Here is a 23,525-nt window from a genome sequence, read left to right on the forward strand (position 1 = left end):
TGAAAATGTCCTTGCCGTTCGCGTGAACTCTCGCGATACTTGCCGCCGCGCGAACCCGCAGGAAGAAGCTGAGCTGGAGGGATCATGGCGGAGCGCAGGAGGCACAAGAAGCGGATCCAGGTAACTATATATTTATTGTCTTTCTTTATTCCACGGCTCTTTAAGCGCTGCTGGTGGTGTCGGGATTGGAACGAGCGGTCGGCGGAGTTAACGCGAAGAGGTTAACGCTGGTTTTGCTGATGCTATCGTGGCTAAAGCTAGCGTGAAGTAGACGCACACATACATATATACATACATATATACACACATGTAAGAGTCTTATTAGTAGTCCGTGGCGTCAAACACCGTCCTCCAGTGGGTTTATACGAAAGTAGCAGTCGTGAAGACCGTTTTAAAATGTCAGACTCTTAGCTAGCTGACGTGTTTTTGCGCCTAATTGTAGTCCGCTGCGTCAGCTCTTAGCGTGTTTACATAACTCCTGTGGCCACATGTGCAACTTTCTGCTGTTCTCACTCACACTCTCATTTAACTCTGCTTTTGTACTCATCCACACGTCCGGGACACACGAAACCCTGAGTGAGATCAATATATCTCTGCAACAGGTAGGGATGATGTTCGAAATCGATGCTTCGATAAGGAAAATAACCGATTCCCGTTATCGAAGCCACTACACCAGGGGCCGTGTTTATCAAGCGTCTTAGAGTGCTGTTTTACTCTTAAGTCCTGAGAATTTGCAAAATTTTGTCCCTAGTCTCAAACTTAAAGGCCTACTGAAATGAGATTTTCTTATTTAAACAGGGATAGCAGGTCCATTCTATGTGTCATACTTGATCATTTTGCGATATTGCCATATTTTTGCTGAAAGGATTTAGTAGAGAACATCCACGATAAAGTTTGCAACTTTTGGTCGCTGACGAAAAAGCCTTGCCTGTACCGGATGTAGCAGACGATGTGCGCGTGATGTCAGGGGTTGTGGAGCTCCTCACATCTGAACATTGTTTACAATTATGGCCACCAGCAGCGAGAGTGATTCGGACCGAGAAAGCGACGATTTCCCCATTAATTTGGGCGAGGATGAGGATAGTGAGAGTGAAGGACTAGAAAAAAGAAAAAAAAGTAAAAAAAAAAAAGCGATTAAGATGTTTTTAGACACATTTACTAGGATAATTCTGGAAAATCCCTTATCGTGTTACTAGTGTTTTAGTGGGATTATATGGTACCTGAAAGTCGGAGGGGTGTGGCCACGGGTGTAGTGACCGCCAGTGTCTCTGGTGGGAGGAGGTAATAGTCCGCAGCTGCAGGAGGACGCAAGCTCCGCTCATAACTACGGTAAGAGCCGACTTATTACCACAATGTTGACATGTGGTCGGGATCCATGTTTGCTTTACCGCTCTGATCCATAGTAAAGCTTCACCTTTGGGATTTTTAAACAAGGAAACACCGGCTTTGTTTGTGTTGCTAAAGGCTAAAAGCTTCCCACCTCCATCTTTATACTTTGACTTCTCCATTATTAATTGAACAAATTGCAAAAGATTCAGCAACACAGATGTCCAGAATACTGTGTAATTATGTGATTAAATTAGACTACTTATACCTTGGATTGGGCTGGAAAAAAATGTCCGCTACAACCTGAGACGTCAAACGCAAGCGCGGCGTCATCATAGCGCGACGTTTTCAACAGGACACTTTGCGGGAAATTTAAAATTGCAATTTAGTAAACTAAAAAGGCCGTATTGGCATGTGTTGCAATGTTAATATTTTGTCATTGAAATATAAACTATAAGACTGCGTGGTCGGTAATAGTGGCTTTCAGTAGGCCTTTAGAGTGCCATTTTACACTTGAGTCCTGAGAATTTGCAAAATTTAGTACTACTCTCAAACTTAAGAATAAAAGCTATTTATCAACGTTCTTAAGTCTAAGAAGCACTCCTACTCTCCACGGTATTTAAGAGACCTTCAGAGGTGTCCTAAGTGGTTAGGAGTTTCCAGCGGGGGATGGCACTGAGGCGAGAGAGACGTGCGCCAACGATCAGGGAGCGGAAGGATAATTATATTTATAAAAATATTCAACGATATAAAACATCTCAAAAATAGTTAAAATATTCCACAACTAAAAAATGCAGTTGCAAAATTTGTGAAGCTTTTCAATCTAAGGTTGAATACTGACTTCTTCTAGGCATTGACATTTTAAGAGTTAAACGCACATGTTAAGTGTGTTAAGTGCACCAATAAAGTGCACATGTTATGTGCACATACTGTATATAAGTGTGTAAATATATAATTGTGTACAATAGGTCCACCAACAAAGTGCACAAGTTATGTGCACTTGTATAAATGTGTAAAATAGGTGCACCAATAAAGTGCACAGGTTAAAGTGGAAAATTATAACTGTACAATGAGTGCATTTATAAATTGCAGAAGTCATGTGCACATATATAAGTATGTAAAATAAGTTGTTTGCTCATATATAAGTGTGTAAAATAGGTGCACACGTGTGCTCACATATGAGCGACAAGTAAGTACAAAAGGTTTGTGTTTATATAGGAGTGCAACATTAGTGCACTAGTTGTGCGCTCACATATAAGTATGTAAAAAAAAAAAGTGCACAATTGAGTGCTAAAACTCCTCACTCAGAGATTTTTAGGATAAGTTAGGAGCTCTTTGAGAGGATTCTCAGAATCTTTCATTTTGTTTTGTATTATTTTGTAGTTTGTCAAAATATACACTCCCATTGTCCACTTAAATATTTCTAAGATATTTCTTTATTCCTAGACAAGGGATTCCCTTCCGTGATTGGTCATTTCTATGGACACAGGAATGACGTCACCTAAAATTCCGTTTACGGCACATAGTAATGTCGTAATTCAGCTCCGGGTGTGACATTTAAGATTCAGTCCTACACTTCGCTGAAAGTGTGAGTAAGACGGGCCCATATTTATCAAGCTTCTTCGAATTAATCCTAAGAAGTCTGCTAAGAGTTGACTTATGAATAAAGAAATTATTCGCTGAAAGCTGCAATAAAAGTTAGTTATCAAGCGTCTTACTCACACTTTCAGCGAAGTGTAGGACTGAATCTTAAGTGTCACACTCAGAGCTGAATTACGACATTACTATGTGCCGTAAACGGAATTTTAGGTGACGTAATTTCTGTGTCCATAGAAATGACCAATCATGGAAGGGAATCCCTTGTCTAAGAATAAAGAAATATTTAAGTGGACATCGGGAGTGTATATTTTGACAATAAACTACAAAATAATACAAAACAAACTAACAATATTGGCAATGAATCAAAAATAAATGTTTCCTTTTCTTTCCAATTCATTAATTAGGCAACTAATTTGAAACTGGTGTGGGTGGCTCTATATATACTAGCCCACTGCAGCCACATGCAGAAATCAACATGGAATCGAAAAGAAAACCAAACTGGCGAGAGGAGGAGACACTGTTGTTAGTAGAGCTAGTCCAGCAAAGGAAGGTCATCATTAAAGGCAAGTTCAGCCCGACGCTTACCAGCCATGACAAAAAACAGGCAATATCAAATCAACTAACCGCCTCTCACACCTTCAGCCATCGGTCACCAGCTGACTGTGAGAAAAAGTGGTATAACGTTCTCTCAAAAAGCAGAAGTGAAATCGCATTTTTTAAGGCCTGCTCCATGCACACTGGTATGTAGTGCTTCTTTTTCATTTGCTTGCATGCCACCTTATTCTTCTTACTGATGGTTGTGATGGCCCCAAATCATCAGCGTTACACTGTTGCATTTTCCCAGTGGCGAGATATCGAAGCATTGTGATGACCTTTAGTTCTGCTGTGAAAGCTCTGCTGCATGATGTTGCTGATGAGATGACGCCCCTTATTAAATCTGTGACAAAAATAATACCCACTCTGTCTAAACCAGGGGTGTCCAAACCTTTTCCACTGAGGGCTGTGTCACACCAAATTTCTTCCCCCCTACAACCCCCCCCCCCATTTACTTCCGGGGTCATGATTAATACAGACGTTCTGTTAACACTATATTATAAAAAAAATTTAAAAACAATTTACAAACACAAGCTATGGGATGACACATTTACTTCCGGGGTCACCTTTCCTCTTATGTCATCCCATAGCTTGTGTTTGTAAATTGTTATTTAAATGTTTTTATAATTTAGCGTTAACAAAACGTCTGTATTTTTATAATATAGCGTTATATTTTTATAATATAGCGTTATATTTTTATAATATAGCGTTAACAAAATGTCCGTATTAATCATGACCCCGGAAGTAAATGGGGGGGGGGTTTGTAGGGAGAAGAAATTTGGCGTGAAAGCCGCACACGGAAAAATTAAAGCATGCGGGGGCGATTTTGATATTTTTCATTTTCAAACCGTAACAAAATATATGGATTTTTAAAATGTATTTTACCTTTAGCGGTCCCAGGGACCATAAAGGGTCTCAGTTATTAAAATGTTAAAAATAAGTAAACATTTTATTATTATTTTTTATTTAACGCTTACAGCAAATCTCTATATCAACTTAAAAAGAAAGGTTTTACGGCTTTTCGGTCCCCCAAATTTTTTTTTTATAGTAAGACTGAAATATGCAGTACAGTGTTTCCCACAGGTCAGGCATTTATTTGTGGTGGTGTGGTCGGGCGGCGATCACCTAGAAGAATGCGGAGTTGGAATATAATTACAACACTTTATGTACATATTTGTATACATATTTATATTATATGTAACTACAAGCTCCATTTACAGACAGTCCCATTGCTTTTATGAGCGGTCGAGCGAGTCAAAAGCCGGAAAAAAAAATATATACATTTATTTGTGGCAAACGTAATTCTTTTGTGGCGGGCCGCAACAAATAAATGAATGTGTGGGAAACCCTGCAGTATTTAGTAATTAGAGCCCTAAAAGATCAAAAATGCAGGACACCATTGATTTTAATTATTTATTATTTTTGAGTAATCACAGTGAAAAGAAATAAAATACCACTAAATATATTTGGGATCCCCACCCATAAAGTGATACATTTTTATTTGTTTTTTTTTTTTTTTACTTTCAACACTTACGTTACGAGATGAACTTCAGATATATCTGTCAATTTTACGTTTGAATTATTATTTTGTCAAAGAAAATTTAGTTTTTATACGGCAACTACACAATATATGCAATATTTACCACATAAAACATTTTAAAGTGAAATATTTGAACTGATTGGAGCTTTGAAAATAATTCATTATAACATGGATTTTTTTGGAGCAATGGTTAAAAATTAATTGATTGATTGAAACTTTTAATTAATAGATTGCACAGTACAGTCCATATTCCGTACAATTGACCACCATATGGTAACACCCCAATAAGTTTTCAACTTGTTTAAGTCGGGATCCACGGTAATCAATTCATGGTAAAGATAGTTTATATAATAAAGACAAAAGAAAAAAAAAACAGCCTGCATGGCAGCTTTGTGTCGACATTGCAACTTTTTCTCGTAAGATTTCACCTCATTCCAGTATTTTTAATGTTCTTTTTTATTTTTGCAATAGCATTTCCAGAATGTGTGGCGGGCCGGTAAACAATTAGCTGCGGGCCGCAAATGGACACCCCTGGTCTAAACGATACCGTTTGATCAGCTGCTCATCATCAAACAAAGCCAGGACATCCTTCCGCTACCTGAAGGGTCGCGCACGTCTCTCTCGCCTCGGTGCCATCCCCCGCTGCCAACTCCTAACCACTTAGGACACCTCTGAAGGTCTCTTAAATATCTTGGAGAGTAGGAGTGATTCTTAGACTTAAGAAAGTTGATAACTAGCTTTTATTTTTAAGTTTGAGAGTAGGACTAAATTTCGCAAATTCTCAGGACTTAAGTGTGAAATGGCACTCTAAGACGCATGATAAATACGGCCCCTGGGCAAATTAAGGCCCATTAAGCTTTTCAATCTGGCCTGCCGGACTTTCCCAAATCATTTTTTTTAGATTTTCACGATAGAAATTGTAGCTGTCATTATGATGTGCCAGTGACAGACACGGAAGGAGATTTTTACAACAAAGTTTTAAAGCTTAGTGATGTATAAGATGTATCAGATTGTAGGTGTTTTTTTTTTTTTTAGCTTTCGGGTTCATATTTCACTGTTTGTTGCATTTTTGTTGCGTTTCGCTGGATTGTAAAATATGTCGATCGAGAGTGGATGTGACGTTCATATGGTGTCAATATTTATTTACACATTTTTTATTTTCACGTACATTCTGGGTGTTTCTTTCAGTAAAAAAAAATACAAAATTCCATTCCATTTTTTCTAAGGCAATCTGTCATAACGTTTTTTGCATTCAATCAGACATTATTGTGAGGTCTTGTATTAGTGTTTCTCCAAATTTGGCCCTTGAGTCAAAATAATTGCGGGGGCAGCAGCCTAAGCAGGGAAGCCCAGACTTCCCTCTCCCCAGCCATTTCGTCCAGCTCCTCCCGGGGGATCCCGAGGCGTTCCCAGGCCAGCCGGGAGACGTAGTCTTCCCAACGTGTCCTGGGTCTTCCCCATGGCCTCCTGCTGGTTAAACATACGCTAGCTTAAAACATACGCTAGCATGCATGGACGCTGTTTTAAAAAGGCAGCAGGAACTACGCTGAGTTGGGTGTATGGCTGGGCTGGGCGATACAGCCTTTTATTAATATCTCAATATTTTTTAGGCCATGTCACGATATATATCTCCATATTTTGCCTTAGCCTTGAATGAACACTTGATGCATATAATCACAGCAGTATGATGATTCTATGTGTCTACATTAAAACATTCCTCGTCATACTGCATTTATACATGCTACTTTAAAATTTTTATGCAGAGGGAAATCATAACTAAGTCAATTGACCAAAAGTGTATTTATTAAACAGTTATTAAGCAGTGGCACAAAAATTCATGTCATTTCCAAAACAGAAAGTGCAAGATTGTCAGAGACATTTTAAAACAAGCTATGATTGCACTTTTGTGCATGATGTCACGAAGTTGGCATATCAAAACAACACTAAATTAAAATGCACTTTTTGTACAGAACGCCACTACGATAGTTTAAAACAAATAAAGTGCACTTTTGTGCATGATGTCACGAAGTTGGCATATCAAAACAACACTAAATTAAAATGCACTTTTTGTACGGAATGCCACTACGATAGTTTAAAACAAATAAAGTCCACTTTTGTGCATGATGTCACACAAGATATTTCAATAACTGTCAAATAAAAATCAATCAATGTTTACTTATATAGCCCTAAATCACTAGTGTCTCAAAGGGCTGCACAAACCACAACACAAACAACTACGACATCCTTGGTTGGCCCACATAAGGGCGAGGAAAACTCACACCCAGTGGGACGTCGAAAAATGAGCTGCATAATAGGAAATCAAATAGTGTATGTCCTACACTATGTGGTAGGTTCCTGCGGACATTATCTCCTTCGGTTGTTGACTGTTTTTTTCAGTGTTGATGTAGAAATGGTTGCTTCGGCATTTTGTTGGTGTGTTACCGGCCGAGATGTTGGCATGCAGAGTTTCAAGCACTCTTCATTCTCTGGCGGGTGACTTTTCAAAAGATGCTACAAATTAGTAGTGTTGTCTGTAGCTTTTACCGCATACTTGACATGTTATGGTTGTCTTTTCAACATATTCCCGCTTGAAGCCAAACCACCGCCAGACGATGCTCCCTGTGCTGTTTTTCTTTGGAATTAATTCTTCCACCATTTGTTACCAGATTCGCACCTTCTTTCTCTCGTATTACCACTCGCACACCTAGCCTCACAGCTAACTTTACCCAGTCCGCTACCTCTCTGCCCCGCGAGGGCGTATAACGTTGTACGCGCGACTGTATGTGACGTATGTAAGAAAGTGCGCCTGTTTTATGTCTCTGTGAGAAGAGCCTGTAGTGTAATGCCAGCAGTTAAAAGCAACTGTGTGAGAACGTATACTCCAAAATCACCATTTCGTCATTTTCTATATCGCACAGAGCCAAACCTGCAATATATGGAGTATGTTCCATATATCGCCCAGCCCTAATCGAAGTTTGATTTCTAGATTCAACAGCAAGCCTCACTGATGGCTGATGCACCTGCAGGAGGAGCGATCGCATTATTTAATGGACATTTCTTTTAATTGGTCCGGATTATTTTAAAGATATTGTTGATAAATTGCTTTTTTAAATGAAACATTTGATGTTGTGTGCAGGAGGTGTGCGAGCTAACTAAGGAGGAGAAAGTGGTGGCCAAGCATCTGCGCTTCAACTGTCCCACCAAGTCCACCACCATGATGGGCCACCAAAAGGTCGACTACTTCATCGGTGAGTGTTTGACAACTAATGAGCGAGCATTCACAGGCTGTCAAAGCAACAAGGGAATGGGGAATTACAATAATGATATATTATGAGGCACTTGTCTATATGTTGCTGCATCTTTGTGGCATTTTTTACATAGCTGTCTGCATAGTATTTGCAAATGTACACCGCCTTTGCGCCTACATTGGTTGGGGTGAAATGTCTCCACACATCAGATGGTTCTGTTTGTATTTATTTATTCTTGTAAAAGACTAATACAATGCCACACTCAGCTAAACCACTGGAGTAGTCTTTAAAAATATGTTACTGATGGACAAATGAATAGAAAAAGGCTAGATGAATAAATGAAGAGCCAATCAGCATGCTAAATCAAACTATAAGCTACATTCTTGTATGACAACTGCATGGCTAGCAGAACAGAAGGCAGAGGAAACTACACCTTTTCATTTACTATTTGCTAGTTGAACTTTACACATCACAAACAAGGTCAATTTGGATCGCTAACGTTGTTAGCATAAATGAATGGGATTTAACTTAGAGAAAATTAGCATCACGGCAAACGGAGAAATATTTTGGGTTTATTATGAGACTGTGGTGGTACATAAACCTAGCTAGCTAGAGATATTGGCCTCAAAGTCATTGAACAAGTACAGGAACAGCTAGCTGGATTGAGTGGAAGTCTGCTGGAGTAGTCTACAGTCAGACAGTAACAAGCAATTACACCTCTATTACACTTGAATACCATAGATCAAATATATTTACCTCAGTAGTATCATCAACACTTACCTGACTGGATGAAGTCCCTGGCCTCAAATACTAGTGTGGCCTCAATAGCCCTGCTGTAGTGTGTAGCATGCTGGCAATTATCTGGGCATGTGATAGAGGAATGCACAGTGAAGGGTTGAAATTCTACTGAATTTGCATTAAATCAGGTTGTTTTAGCTAATAATCATGCTGCAAGATCTAGCATGTTGCATTCATTGTTTATTCCCGTTAATGTCTTGTTAATTCTCATGGAAAGTTTCCAACTTCGAATATTTCCAGAATTTTGCAACCCTATTTTTGTACGATCATTATCATGCATCCCTATTTATTACGTTAAAAAATTAGTTTTCTCTGACTTATAATACACTGTTCAAAATTTCCCCATGATGTCTTGCACAGATAGAGATGAGACTTTTTGCATTTGATAAAGACATTTTATATATTGCACAAGCAAGGCACACACTATGATGGAAAGAAAAGAAGTGTAAAAGATTCAAACAAATTAAATTCTAAAACAAATAAAAATATTTAATGGATAATGATAATAGTAATGTAGTAGTTTTCTTAAACTTCTAAGTATGCATTCATTTCAGTTTGTCTTAAGTGCTTTGCCACAGTCAGGAAGTAGTCTTTGCCATTTTTCATCACACACCAGCTGTTTGAACATGCATCTTTGTTGTAGTTTCCATTGACACATTTGAAGGTGTTGAAATGGCAGATAATAAACAGTAGCATGTATGTATATAGCATATCCAATGTAAATTAGCATTAGCATTTAAGGCAATTCAGTACCCGGTAGTACCAGTTTAACTTTTTAAACACACACACACTTACTAGGCGTGCATGCGTGCCAGCCAAAGGTGCCTTATTGCGGTGAAGCTTGCCAATATTAACATTGCTGTATGTATACTTTTGACCAAGCACATTTGCTCACATTTTCAGTAGAGCCATAATAAATTCATAAAACAACCAAACTTCATTAATGTTTTTTGTGACCAACAAATATGTGCTCCAATCACTACATCACAAAAAAATAAAAGTTGTATAAATGATTGGAAACTCCAGACAGCCATGACATTATGTTATTTACAAGTGTACATAAACTTTTGATCGCGACTATATATATATATATATATATATATATATATATGTGTATGTATATATATATATACTGTATATATATTAGGGGTGTGGGAAAAAATCGATTTGAATACGAATCGCGATTCTCACGTTGTGCGATTCAGAATCAATTCTCATTTTTTTTTTAAATCGATTTTTTTTAATTTTTTTTTTTTTTAATCAAACCAACAAACCACTACACATCAATACCATAACAATGCAATCCAATTCCAAAACCAAACCTGACCCAGCAACATTCAGAACTGCAATAAACAGAGCAATTGAGAGGAGACACAAACACAACACAGAACAAACCAAAAGTAGTGAAACAAAAATGAATATAATCAACAAAAGTATCAATATTAGTTATAATTTCAGCATAGCAGTGATTAAAAATCCCTCATTGACATTATCATTAAACATTTATAAAAAATAAAAAAAAAGAACAATAGTGTCACAGCGGCTTACACTTGCATCGCATCTCATAAGCTGGACAACACACTGTGTCCAATGTTTTCACAAAGATAAAATAAGTCATATTTTTGGTTCGTTTAATAGTTAAAACAAATTTACATTATTGCAATCAGTTGATAAAACATTGTCCTTTACAATTATAAAAGCTTTTTTTTTTTTAAAAATCTACTACTCTGCTAGCATGTCAGCAGACTGCGGTAAATCCTGCTGAAATCCTATGTATTGAATGAATACAGAATCGTTTTGAATCGGAAAAATATCGTTTTTGAATCGAGAATCGCAACCCCAATAATCGATATTGAATCGAATCGTGGGACACCCAAAGATTTGCAGCCCTAATAATCTACATTCTTGTACGACAACAGAATGGTTAGCAGAACAGAAGGCAGAGGAAACAACACGATTGGATTTAGTATTTGCTAGTTGAACTTTACACATCACAAAAAAGGTCAATTTGGATCGTTAACGTTGTTAGCATAAAGTAATGGGATTTAACATAGTCTGCTGGAGTAGTCTACAGTCATACAGAAACAAGAAATTTCACCTCTATTACTTTTAAATACCATAGATCACATATATTTACCCCAGTAGTATCATCAACACTTACCTGACTGGATGAAGTCCTTGGGCTCAAACACTAGTGTGGCCTCAATAGCCCTGCTGTAGTGTGTAGCATGCTGAGTATTATGTGTGCACGTGATGGAGGAATGCACAGTGAAGGGTTGAAATTCTACTGAATTTGCATGAAATCAGGTTGTTTTAGCTAACAGTCATGCTGCAAGATCTAGCATGTTGCATTCAATGTTTATTAATTAATTCTCATTGAAAGTTTCCAACTTTGAATATTCCCGGAATTTTGCAACCTTATTCTTGTACGATCATTAACATGCATCCATGTTTATGTTGCAAAATTAGTTTTCTTTGACTTATAATACACTGTTCAAAATTTCCCCATGATGTCTTGCACAGATAGAGATGAGACTTTTTGCATTTGATAAAGACATTTTATATATTGCACAAGCGAGGCACACACTATGATGGTAAAAAAAAAAAAAGTGTAAAAAAAATTCTAACAAATGAAATTCTATAACAAACAAAATATTTAATAGATAATGATAATAATAATGTTGTAGTTTTCTTAAACTTCTAAGTAGGCATTCATTTCTGTTTGTCTTAGGTGCTTTTCCACAGTCAGGAAGTAGTCTTTGCCATTTTCTAACACACACCAGCTATTTAAACATGCATCTTTGTTGTAGTTTCCATTGACACATTTGGAGGTGTTGAAATGGCAGATACTAACCGGTAGCATATATGTGTATGGCATATACAATGTAAATTAGCATTAGCTTGTAAGGCAAATCAGTACCTGTCAGTACCAGTTTAACTTTTCAAGCTAAAAGTACCATCGATAGTCAGACACACACCTACTAGGTGTGGTGAAATTATTCTCTGTATTTGACCCATCGTCCTTGTTCACCACCTGGGAGGTGAGAAGAGCAGTGAGCAGCAGTGGGAGGCTGTGCCCGGGAATCATTTTTGGTGATTTAACCCCCAATTCCAATCCTTGATATACAGTATATATATAGAGTAGTAACCTAGTAGATATAGGAATATCATTTATATTCCAATAGTTTGCCATGATGTTGTTGCTTGTGGGTAAAAGTCAAAGTAAAAATGATCCCTCAGCCTCCAAGGCGGTGGATTGTCTGCTGGACTCCAAGTGGGCCAAAGCCAAGAAGGGAGAAGAGGCGCTCTTCACCAGCAGAGACTCCGTGCTGGACTACTGCAACAGGTCAGCTCTCAGGGACAACACTGGCATGGAGAAGGTAGCCTCAGGTCAACCACGTGTGTGTGTGTGTCTACTTTACACGTACGCCTGTGTGTGTGTGTGTGTGTTCCTCTGCAGACTTCTCAAGAAGCAGTTCTTCCAGCGTGCTCTGAAAGTGATGAAGAAGAAGTCAGAGAAGGACAAGAAGACCAAGGGGGACAGCGGCAAAGAGGAGGAAAAGAAAGCGAAGGAGAAGAACAAGAAGAAGGAGGCGGACACGGGCAGCGAGAGCAAGAAGGACACTAAAAGCGTACGTTTGAAGACGTCGGCTTCTCCCGTCCCGAAGAGCGCCAAAGTAAGTTTGTGTGGTTGCAGGATGATAGTCCAGGAAGTCCCAAAAAGAAGAAAGAGGTGAAGAAGAAGTTCAAGCTGGAGCTGCACGAGGATCAAATGTTCCTGGATGGAAACGAGGTAGGCGGGCGCCGAACATGACACCTGCGTTACTGTACATCCGGGAGTAGTGATGTCCCATAATATCAGACCATAAATGCTTTAAAATTTTATATCATAAATGATCGGTTTCAAAGTTATCGGTATCAGTAAAATTGATGACATTTTAAAACGCCGCTCTACGGAGTGGTACTCGGACATAGGGAGAAGTACAAAGCACCAATAAACCTTAAAGGCACTGCCTTCGCGTGCTGGCCCAGTCACATAATATCTACGGCTTTACACACACACAAGTGAATGCAATGCATACTTGGTCAACAGCCATACAGGTCACACTGAGGGTGGCCGTATACACAACTTGAACACTGTTAAAAGAATGCACCACACTGTGAACCCACACCAAACAAGAATGACAAACACATTTTGGGAGAGCATCGACACCGTAACACAACACAAACACCACAGAACAAATACGTGGACCCCCTTGCAGCACTAGTTCTTCCGGCACGCTAAAATATACACCCCACCCACCTCAACCTCCTCATGCGCTCTCAGGGAGAGCGTGTCCCAAATTCCAACCTGCTTATGAGGCATATTAATAAAATAATGCACTTTGTGACTTCAATAATAAATATGGCAGTGCCATGTTGGCATTTTTTTTTTCTCCAGAACTTGAGGTGATTTATTTTGGAAAACCTTGTTAGATTGTTTAATGCGTTCAGCGGGGCATCACAACAAAATGAGGCATAATAATGTGTTCATTCCACCACTGTATATATCGGTATCGGTTGATATCGGCATTGGTAATTGGACAATATCAGGTATCAGCAAAAAATCCATTATCATCCATGTCTACCCATGAGCATCCATTGTCTTCCTCAGGTCTACGTGTGGATTTACGACCCCGTGCCCTTCAAGTCCTTCGCCATGGGGCTGATCCTGGGTCAGTTGCCCACACCTGACCACGGTGTACTTTGACCTTTCCCACGTGTGTCTGATTGTGTTGTCGTTGGCAGTCATCGCCGTCATCGCCGCCACGCTCTTCCCGCTGTGGCCGGCAGAAATGCGCGTGGGCGTGTACTACTTGAGCGTCGCCGCCGGATGCTTCGTGGCCAGCATTTTTCTCCTGGCTGTCGGTAAGAAGGCGGGAATATCAAAATGTTCTAGAAAGGAGCAAATAGTTAACCAGTTTAGGACTGCTAATCTAAAATTAAAATATTAACAAAAATGTTCATATTTTAACCAGAGGGACGGCGTGGCTCAGTTGGGAGAGTGGCCGTGCCAGCAACCTGAGGGTTCCTGGTTCGATCCCCACCTTCTACCAACCTCGTCACGTCCGTCATGTCCTTGAGCAAGGCACTTCACCCTTGCTCCTGATGGGTGGTGGTTAGGGCTTTGCATGGCAGCTCCTGCCATCAGTGTGTGAAAGTGGAAATAGTGTCCTTGGAGGTAGAAAAGCACTCTACAAGAATAAAATAGAATAGAATAGAAAGTACTTTATTGATCCCTGGGGGAAATTCAGCACCACAGTTCGCTCACAATAGACAATAAACACTTTGTATTTTTTACATGTGAATAATATAAATACAGTCTATTACACAGCATTATTCACATGTGAATAATGTATTACACAGCATTATTCACACATGAATAATATAAATACAGTATTACACCGCATTATTCACATGTGAATAATATAAACACAGTCTATTATTCAACATTATTCACATGTGAATAATATACTCTATTATAATAATGTGAATAATGTTTTACACAGAATTATTCACACGTGAATAATATAAATACAGTATTACACTGCATTTAATATAAATACAGTATTATACAGCATTATTCACATGTGAATAACATTAATACAATCTATTATACAGCATTATTCACTTGTGAGTAATAAATACAGTATTATTCACACGTGAATATTAGTCTATTATACAGCATTATTTACATGTGAATAATATAAATACAGTCTATTAGATAGCATTATTCACATGTAAATAATATAAATACAGTATTATTCACATGTGAATAATTTATTACACAGAATTATTCACACGTGAATAATATAAATACAGTATTACACTGCATTTAATATAAATACAGTCTATTAGATAGCATTATTCACATGTAAATAATATAAATACAGTATTATTCACATGTGAATAATGTATTATACAGCATTATTCCCACATTAATAATATAAATACAGTCTAATAAACAGCATTATTCACTTCCGGATAACATAACGACAATCTCGTATACAGCAATATTCACTTGTGAATAATATAAATACAGTAATATTCACATGTGAATAATATAGTCTATTATACAGCATTATTCACATGTGAATAATATAAATACTCTATTATAATAATGTGAATAATGTATTACACAGCATTATTCACATGTGAATAATATAAATACAGTATTACAACGCATTCACACGTGAATAACAAATACAGTCTATTATACAGCATTATCCACATGTGAATAACATGAATACAGTATTATACACGTGAATAACATATTACAATCTATTATACAGCATTATTCACTTGTGAGTAATATAAATACAGTATTATTCACATGTGAATAATATAGTCTATTATACAGCATTATTTACATGTAAATAATATAAATACAGTATTATTCACATGTGAATAATTTATTACACAGAATTATTCACACGTGAATAATATAAATACAGTATTACACTGCATTTAATATAAATACAGTCTATTAGATAGCATTATTCACATGTAAATAATATAAATACAGTATTATTCACATGTGAATAATGTATTATACAGCATTATTCCCACATGAATAATATAAATACAGTCTAATAAACAGCATTATTCACTTCCGGATAACATAACGACAATCTCGTATACAGCAATATTCACTTGTGAATAATATAAATACAGTAATATTCACATGTGAATAATATAGTCTATTATACAGCATTATTCACATGTGAATAATATAAATACTCTATTATAATAATGTGAATAATGTATTACACAGCATTATTCACATGTGAATAATATAAATACAGTATTACAACGCATTCACACGTGAATAACAAATACAGTCTATTATACAGCATTATCCACATGTGAATAACATGAATACAGTATTATACACGTGAATAACATATTACAATCTATTATACAGCATTATTCACTTGTGAGTAATATAAATACAGTATTATTCACATGTGAATAATATAGTCTATTATACAGCATTATTTACATGTGAATAATATAAATACAGTGTATTATACAGCATTATTCACATTTGAATAATGCTGTATATTAACTATATTATTCACGTGTGAATAATAGACATACTTTTACAGTACATGTACAGTAAAAGGAACATATGCATTATAGAGTGTAATGGCTGTCTGTATGTTGCATTCAAGCCAGAATATCTGATCCATTCTAAGAGTTATTCTCCTTCCTCAGCTCGCTGCATCCTCTTCCTCTTCATCTGGATGGTGACCGGCGGCCGCCATCACTTCTGGTTCCTTCCCAACCTGACAGCCGACGTGGGCTTCATCGACTCCTTCCGCCCGCTCTACACCCACGAGTACAAAGGCCCGCGGGGCGGCGCCAAGAAGGGCGGCAAGGACGAGGGCCAGAAATCCGACAGCGACGACAAGTCCGACAGCGAGAAGAAAGACGAGGAGGAGGAGGAAGAGGAAGAGGGGGAGGAGGTAAAAGAGGCGGGGCTAGAGGACACAGACAGCGACCGCAGGGAGGAAGAAGGCTCGCAGCACAGCAACGGCAACGACTTTGAGATGATCACCAGAGATGAACTGGACCAGCACACGGAAGAGGACGAGGAGAACCAAGAACCAGGAGACAGTGACACGGACCTTCAGACATAAACTTCCTCTTCCTCCCTCCCACTAAATGTCCACCTCACAGCTCCAGGACTGAAATAACTAAGAAAAGGTTTGATCTCTTCTTGACAATATTTGCTTTGATTCCTTCGGTGTCACGGCGAGACAAAACCAGGGACCAAACTATGCTGGGCTTTTTCCACACCAAGTAGTTAAGTTTGGTGGGAAAGTCCAAGTCCGGTTTGAAGGTGCCAAATGGGCTGGGAATGTGACAAAGAGCACAGTTGCCACAATGAAAATTGATCATTTTTAACAATGAATACAAAGGCCTACTGAAACCCACGCAGTCTGATAGTTTATATATCCATCATGAAATATTAACATTGCAACACATGCCAATATGGCCACGTTACTTTAATAAATTGCAATTTTAAATTTCCCGCCAAATGTCGTGTTGAAATCGTCACGGCATGACGACGCGTGCGTGTGAAGTCTCAGGTTGTAGCGGACACTATTTTCCAGCCCGATCCCAGCTATAAGTAGTCTGCTTTAATCGCATGATTACACAGTATTCTGGACATCTGTGTTGCAATTTGTTCAATTAATAATGAAGACGTCAAAGAAGAAAGATGTAGGTGGGAAGCCTTTAGCCACACAAACATAGCCGGTGTTTCCTTGTTAAAAATTCCCGAAGGTGAAGCTTTACTATGGATCAGAGCGGTCAAGAAAACATTGATCCCGACTACATGTCAACCGGCAGTATTTCAGTGAGAAAATTGTGGTAATAAGTCGGCTCGTACCGTAGTTATGAGTGTAGTTATGGCGTCCTCCTGCAGCAGCTGCGGACTATTACCTCCTCCCACCTGAGACACTGGCGGTCACCACACTCATGGCCACACCCCTCCGACTGTCAGGTACTATATAATCTCACTAAAACACTAGCAACACAATCAGTTAAGAGATTTTCCAGAATTATCCTAGTAAATTTGTCTAATAACACTGCCCTGTCATTTTTTTTTTCTAGTCCTTCCCTCTCAATATCCTCATCCACAAATCTTTCATCCTCGCTCAAATTAATGGGGAAATCGTTGCTTTCTCAGTCCGAATCGCTCTCGCTGCTGGTGGCCATGATTGTAAACAAAGTGGGGATGTGAAGAGCTCCACAACCCGTGACATCACGTGCACATCGTCTGCTACTTCCGGTACAGGCAAGGCTTTTTTAGTGACCAAAAGTTGCGCACTTTATGGTGGATGTTCTCTACTAAGTCCTTTCAGCAAAAATATGGCGAAATGATCAAGTATGACACATAAATGGAGCTGCTATCCCCTTTTGAATAAGAAAGTCTCATTTCAGTAGGCCTTTAAGCAAACAATTATGCATACCATGTCTGCCTCCTGTCTTCTACTCTATTAGGAGCGTGTATTCCCTGTCTACTTTTTCTTTTTGTATCAATTCATTTAGTTCCTCCCTCTTTTTAATTTATTCCACTTTTTTATAAGTTTATTAATTCTGACATCTGCCTCTCTCCTACTCTCGTACATCATTTATTAGTACTGTATGTATATATATTTACACCTGCTGCCTGTCATCACACACTTCTGCCAGCAGGGGGCGACACACACCCGTAGACGTCGATGTTTTTTGTCTTCTAGTCAGCATTACTCTCTTCATGCAATACTAGTAGTATTGTTGTAAAAATGTGATAAAAGGACAAAAAGCATGCTGAGGTGTGCCTGCCGCAGCTCACAATAAAGCAGCAAAAACTCTTTAACGTGTCTTTTATTTCCAGCCTGTCAGTGAAGGTGAGGTCAAGTTTGTGTTTGAAAATATACAAAAACTACATGAAAGAACTGACCTAAAATACTTTTTTACATGAATATAAACATGAATCTTTGTCACTTTGGAATGTAAAGGTTTGGGAGGTAAATACCACATGGACACACGGCGGGTGTCTGGCTCAGCACGCAGGGGATTTGGCGGGTTCAGTTCTCTGTGTCCGAGGAGTCCGAGGTCTCGGCCAGACGGGTCTGCCGCTTGCGTACGTTCCAGTGCAGACACTGTGCCAGGCTCTCGAACCAGTCGTAGACCAGGTCGTGGCAGCAGATGGACGGCACCGGGTAGCACGATGTGGTGATCTTGATGCTGAGGGGACCAGAAACAAGGTCATGTGAAGACCAGAATGATAGAAGAAAGGTTTCATCATTTTGGAGACGGTGTGACTTAGTTGGGGGAGTGGCCGTGCCAGCGACCTGAGTGTTCCTGGTTCAATCCCCACCTTCTTAGTGAAGATCCCCCTAACACTCTAAACCAGGGGTCACCAACCTTTTTGAAAGCAAGAGCTACTTCTTGGGTACTGATTAATGCTATGGGCTACCAGTTTGATACACACTTAAATAAATTGCCAGAAATAGCCAATTTGCTCAATTTTCCTTTAATAAATAAATCTATATATATAAAAATGGGTATTTCTGTCTGTCATTCCGTCGTACATTTTTTTCCTTTTACAGAAGGTTTTTTTGTGGAAAATAAATGATGAAAAAACACTTAATTGAACAATTTAAGAGGAGAAAAACGAAAAAAATGAAAATTACATTTTGAAACAGTTTATCTTCAATTTCGACGCTTTAAAATTCCAAATTCAACCGACACAAAACAGACAAAAACTAGCTAATTCGAATCTTTTTGAAAAAAGAATTTATGGAACATCATTAGTAAATTTTCCTGATTAAGATTAATTTTACAATTTTGATGACATGTTTTAAATATGTTAAAATGCAATCTGCACTTTGTTAGAATATATAACAAATTGGACCAAGCTATATTTCTAACAAAGACAAATCATTATTTCTTCTAGATTTTCCAGAACAAAAATTTTAAAAGAAATTCAAAAGACTTTGAAATAAGATTTAAATTTTATTCTACAGATTTTCTAGATTTGCCAGAATAATTTTTTTGAATTTTAATCAGGAAAAGTTTGAAAAAATATTTCACAAATATTCTTTGTCGAAAAAACAGAAGCTAAAATGAAGAATTAAATTAAAATGTATTTATTATTCTTTACAAAAAAAAAAAAGTACTTAAACATTGATTTAAATCGTCAGGAAAGAAGAGGAAGGAATTTAAAAGGTAAAAAGGTATATGTTTTTAAAAATCCTAAAGTCATTTTTAAGGTTGTATTTTTTCTCTAAAATTGTCTTTCTGAAAATTATAAGAAGCAAAGTAAAAAAATTAATTTATTCATTTAAACAAGTGAGGACAAAGTCTTTAAAATATTTTCTTGGATTTTCAAATTCTATTTGAGTTTTGTCTCTCTTAGAATTAAAAATGTTGAGCAAAGCGAGACCAGCTTGCGGGTAAATAAATAACATTTAAAAAATGGAGGCAGCTCACTGGTAAGTTTTGCTATTTGAGCTATTTTTAGAACAGGCCAGCGGGCGACTCATCTGGTCCTTACGGGCGACCTGGTGCCCGCGGGCACGGTGTTGGTGACCCCTGCTGTAAAGTTACACAACTTTCACAGAGCACATGCTAACAATAGTTTGTCTACTTTTTATAAATGCTAGACCCAAATTGAATGTTTTAAGCAAATAATTTTAGACTTTTTCCTCCGCTAAAACACACCAGCAATTAGTGGTTCAGATGAGCCACATACACAAAAATAAATCATGATTAAAGTTAAAGTACCACTGATAGTCACACACACATACTAGGTGTGGTGAAATGTATTCTCTGCATTTGACCCTGGGAGGTGAGGGGAGCAGTAAGCAGCAGCGGTGGCCACACTCATTTTTGGTGATTTAAAGGCCTACTGAAAGCCACTACTACTGACCTCGCAGTCTGATAGTTTATATAACATATTAACATTGCAACACATGACAATACGGCCTTTTTAGTTTACTAAATTGCGATTTTAAAATTTCCCGCGAAGTATCCTGCTGAAAACGTCGCAGAATGATGACACTTATGTTGACGTGTGTTTGTGACGTCACCGGTTGTAGCGGACATTTCAGCCCAGCACCACTCACGGCTAAAAGTCGTCTGCTTTAATCGCATAATTACACAGTATTCTGGACATCTGTGTTGCTGAATCTTTTGCAATTTGTTCAATTAATAATGGAGACGTCAAAGAAGAATGCTGTTAGTGGAAAGCGGTGTATTGCAGCCGGCTTTAGCCACCAAAACACAGCCGGTGTTTCTTTGTTTGTTGTGAAGCTTTAATATGGAATAGAGCGGTCAAGAGAACACATTTCTCTACTACTTGTCAACCGCCAGATTTCAGTGAGAAAATGGTGGTAATAAGTCTGCTCTTACCGGAGACATGAGCGGAGCTTGCGTCCACCTGCAGCTGTCAAAGAGGCAGCTGCGACTTTCTTGGCTCCTCCATGGCTTTTATCAGAGACACTGGCGGTCACCACACCCCTCCGACTTTTAGGTATGACTTAATAATCTCACTGAAACACTAGTAACACAATAATCAGATAAGGGATTTTCCAGAATTATCCTAGTAAATGTGTCTAATAACATCTGAATCACTCCCACTCCCGTCGCCTTTTTTTTTTCCTTTTCTAGTGCTTCACTCTAACTTTCCTCATCCACGAATCTTTCATCATCGCTCAAATTAATGGGGAAATCGTCGCTTCCTCGGTCTGAATCGCTCTCGCTGCTGGTGACCATGATTGTAAACAATGTTCAGATGTGAGGAGCTCCACAACCCGTGACGTCACGCGCACATCGTCTGCTACTTCCGGAACAGGCAAGGCTTTTTTATCAGCGACCAAAACTTGCAAACTTTATCGTCGATGTTCTCTACTAAATCCTTTCAGCAAAAATATGGCAATATCGCAAAATGATCAAGTATGACACATAGAATGGACCTGCTATCCCCGTTTAAATAAGAACATCTCTTTTCAGTAGGCCTTTTAAGTCCCAATTCCAAGCCTTGATGCTGAGAGCCCAGCAGGGAGGTAATGGCTCACATGTTTATAGTCCTTGTCTGACTGGGCCGGGGTTTGAACTCACAACCTGCCTAGGCCACTGAGGAAGTGAAGTAGCTGAAGGGGAGACTCACCAGTCGCTGTGCTGGATCTCTTGTCTCTTGCGGCCGTCAAAGGACACCCAGGCGGTGTTCCTGGCGTCGGGGGACAAGGTGATCTAGATGGGCGAGATAACAAAAGTGTGTTTAGTGGCGTGTGGACAGCGTGAGGCGTCCTCCCCGACACGCACCATCAGCTCCACCCCGGCAGGGACCACGATGGGCCTGAAGGACAGCGAGTGTGGACATATGGGGGTCACCATGATGGCCGGCACGTTGGGGTGGATCATGGATGCCCCCGCCGCCGCCGCGTAGGCCGTGCTGCCGGTGGGCGTGGACACGATCACACCTGGCGGCGCAAAGACGAGAGTGGCGAACGTGGGCGGACGTCGGCGTGTCGGTGGTCTTACCGTCTCCTTGCACGGATGTGATGAGACGTCCGTCCAGGTACAGGTCCACGTTGGACAGGTAGGAGGACGGCCCTCGGTCCACCACAACCTCGTTCAACACCTGAAACACAAGCTGTGCTGTTGCTTTGTCCACTTTTACACTCACATGTCACACTGTCTGCAGCAAGCATCAACAACACCCACCATCCTTGGCTCAGATCCCACATCAGGGCAAGGAAAAACTCAACCCAATGGGATGCCAATGAGAAACCTTGGAAGGGACCGCAGATGTGGGGACCCCCCCCCCCCAGTCCATAGTGGATCTAACCTAATATTGTGAGTCCAGTCCATAGTGGATCTAACATAATAGTGTGAGTCCAGTCCATAGTGGATCTAACATAATAGTGTGAGTCCAGTCCATAGTGGATCTAACATAATAGTGAGAGTCCAGTCCATAGTGGATCTAACATAATATTGTGAGAGTCTAGTCCATAGTGGATCCAACATAATAGTGTGAGAGTCCAGTCCATAGTGGATCTAACATAATAGTGTGAAAGTCCAATCCATTGTGGATCTAACATAATAGTGTGAGTCCAGTCCATAGTGGATCTAACATAATAGTGTGAGTCCAGTCCATAGTGGATTTAACATAATAGTGTGAGTCCAGTCCATAGTGGATATAACATAATAGTGTGAGAGTCCAGTCCATAGTGGATCTAACATAATAGTTTGACAGTCCAGTCCATAGTGGATCTAACATAATAGTGTGAGTCCAGTCCATGGTGGGGCCAGCAGGATGAACGATCAATCACTAGTATACAAGTTTTCATTGTATATTAGTGCGACCCTCCCACTCCTTTTAAGGGGATGGGCAATACGTGCATTCATATACCGGTAGTTAGGAGGAGATGCCTCATTCAGCGCCAAAAAATCGTCTGGTTTGAGCCAGGTTTCGTTGAGACCAATGACGTTAAGATTGTTGTCTCTAATGACCTCTTTAACTAATAAAGTTTTGGAAGACAATGATCTTATGTTTAAAAAGCCCATATTATGGGTAGTGGGCTGTTTTGAGTAGTTTATGTTGAAATTATCCGTAGAAGTATTATTAATAATGTTGCCTTTATTACGCGTAGTGCGCTTTAAATCATTTCGACCATATCTAGGAATTGATATGACGGGAATTTTCAGATTGTTTGCTTGGTGCTGCGATACACTGATCGCATAATAATTTGCCACCTCAGTAGAGTGCATGTCTACCTCTGACACAGTCACTGCAGTAAAAATATTATGTGAGTTGTGTATTAATCTAACAGAATAGCTATGTGTGCAGGGATTTTACAGCCTGGCGCTGGCTAGTTCTA

At 39.1% G+C, this 23,525-nt stretch overlaps 2 protein-coding genes across 3 annotated transcripts in view; one reads left to right on the forward strand and one right to left on the reverse strand.

The window, feature by feature from the left end:
- sec62 (SEC62 homolog, preprotein translocation factor) lies at window positions 1-18,514 on the forward strand. Its single transcript, XM_061920816.1, has 8 exons — window positions 1-120; window positions 8,196-8,307; window positions 12,346-12,451; window positions 12,566-12,737; window positions 12,803-12,898; window positions 13,760-13,820; window positions 13,894-14,013; window positions 16,363-18,514. Exons 1-8 carry the CDS (start codon window positions 85-87, stop codon window positions 16,785-16,787), a joined length of 1,128 nt encoding a protein of 375 aa, XP_061776800.1. The 5' UTR covers window positions 1-84; the 3' UTR covers window positions 16,788-18,514.
- nadkb (NAD kinase b) overlaps window positions 18,507-23,525 on the reverse strand; it is a 26,980-nt gene continuing 21,961 nt past the window's right edge. For both annotated transcript variants that reach the window (XM_061920814.1, XM_061920815.1), the window contains 4 exons: window positions 22,186-22,285; window positions 21,967-22,124; window positions 21,812-21,894; window positions 18,507-18,885 (listed from right to left, as the gene is read on the reverse strand). In XM_061920814.1, coding sequence (XP_061776798.1) covers window positions 18,726-18,885; window positions 21,812-21,894; window positions 21,967-22,124; window positions 22,186-22,285 — 501 coding nt within the window. In that variant the 3' untranslated portion in view covers window positions 18,507-18,725. The remainder of the gene's footprint in view (window positions 18,886-21,811; window positions 21,895-21,966; window positions 22,125-22,185; window positions 22,286-23,525) is intronic.

This window comes from Nerophis ophidion, linkage group LG14 (assembly GCF_033978795.1).
Source record: "Nerophis ophidion isolate RoL-2023_Sa linkage group LG14, RoL_Noph_v1.0, whole genome shotgun sequence".
NCBI classification, from domain to species: domain Eukaryota; kingdom Metazoa; phylum Chordata; class Actinopteri; order Syngnathiformes; family Syngnathidae; genus Nerophis; species Nerophis ophidion.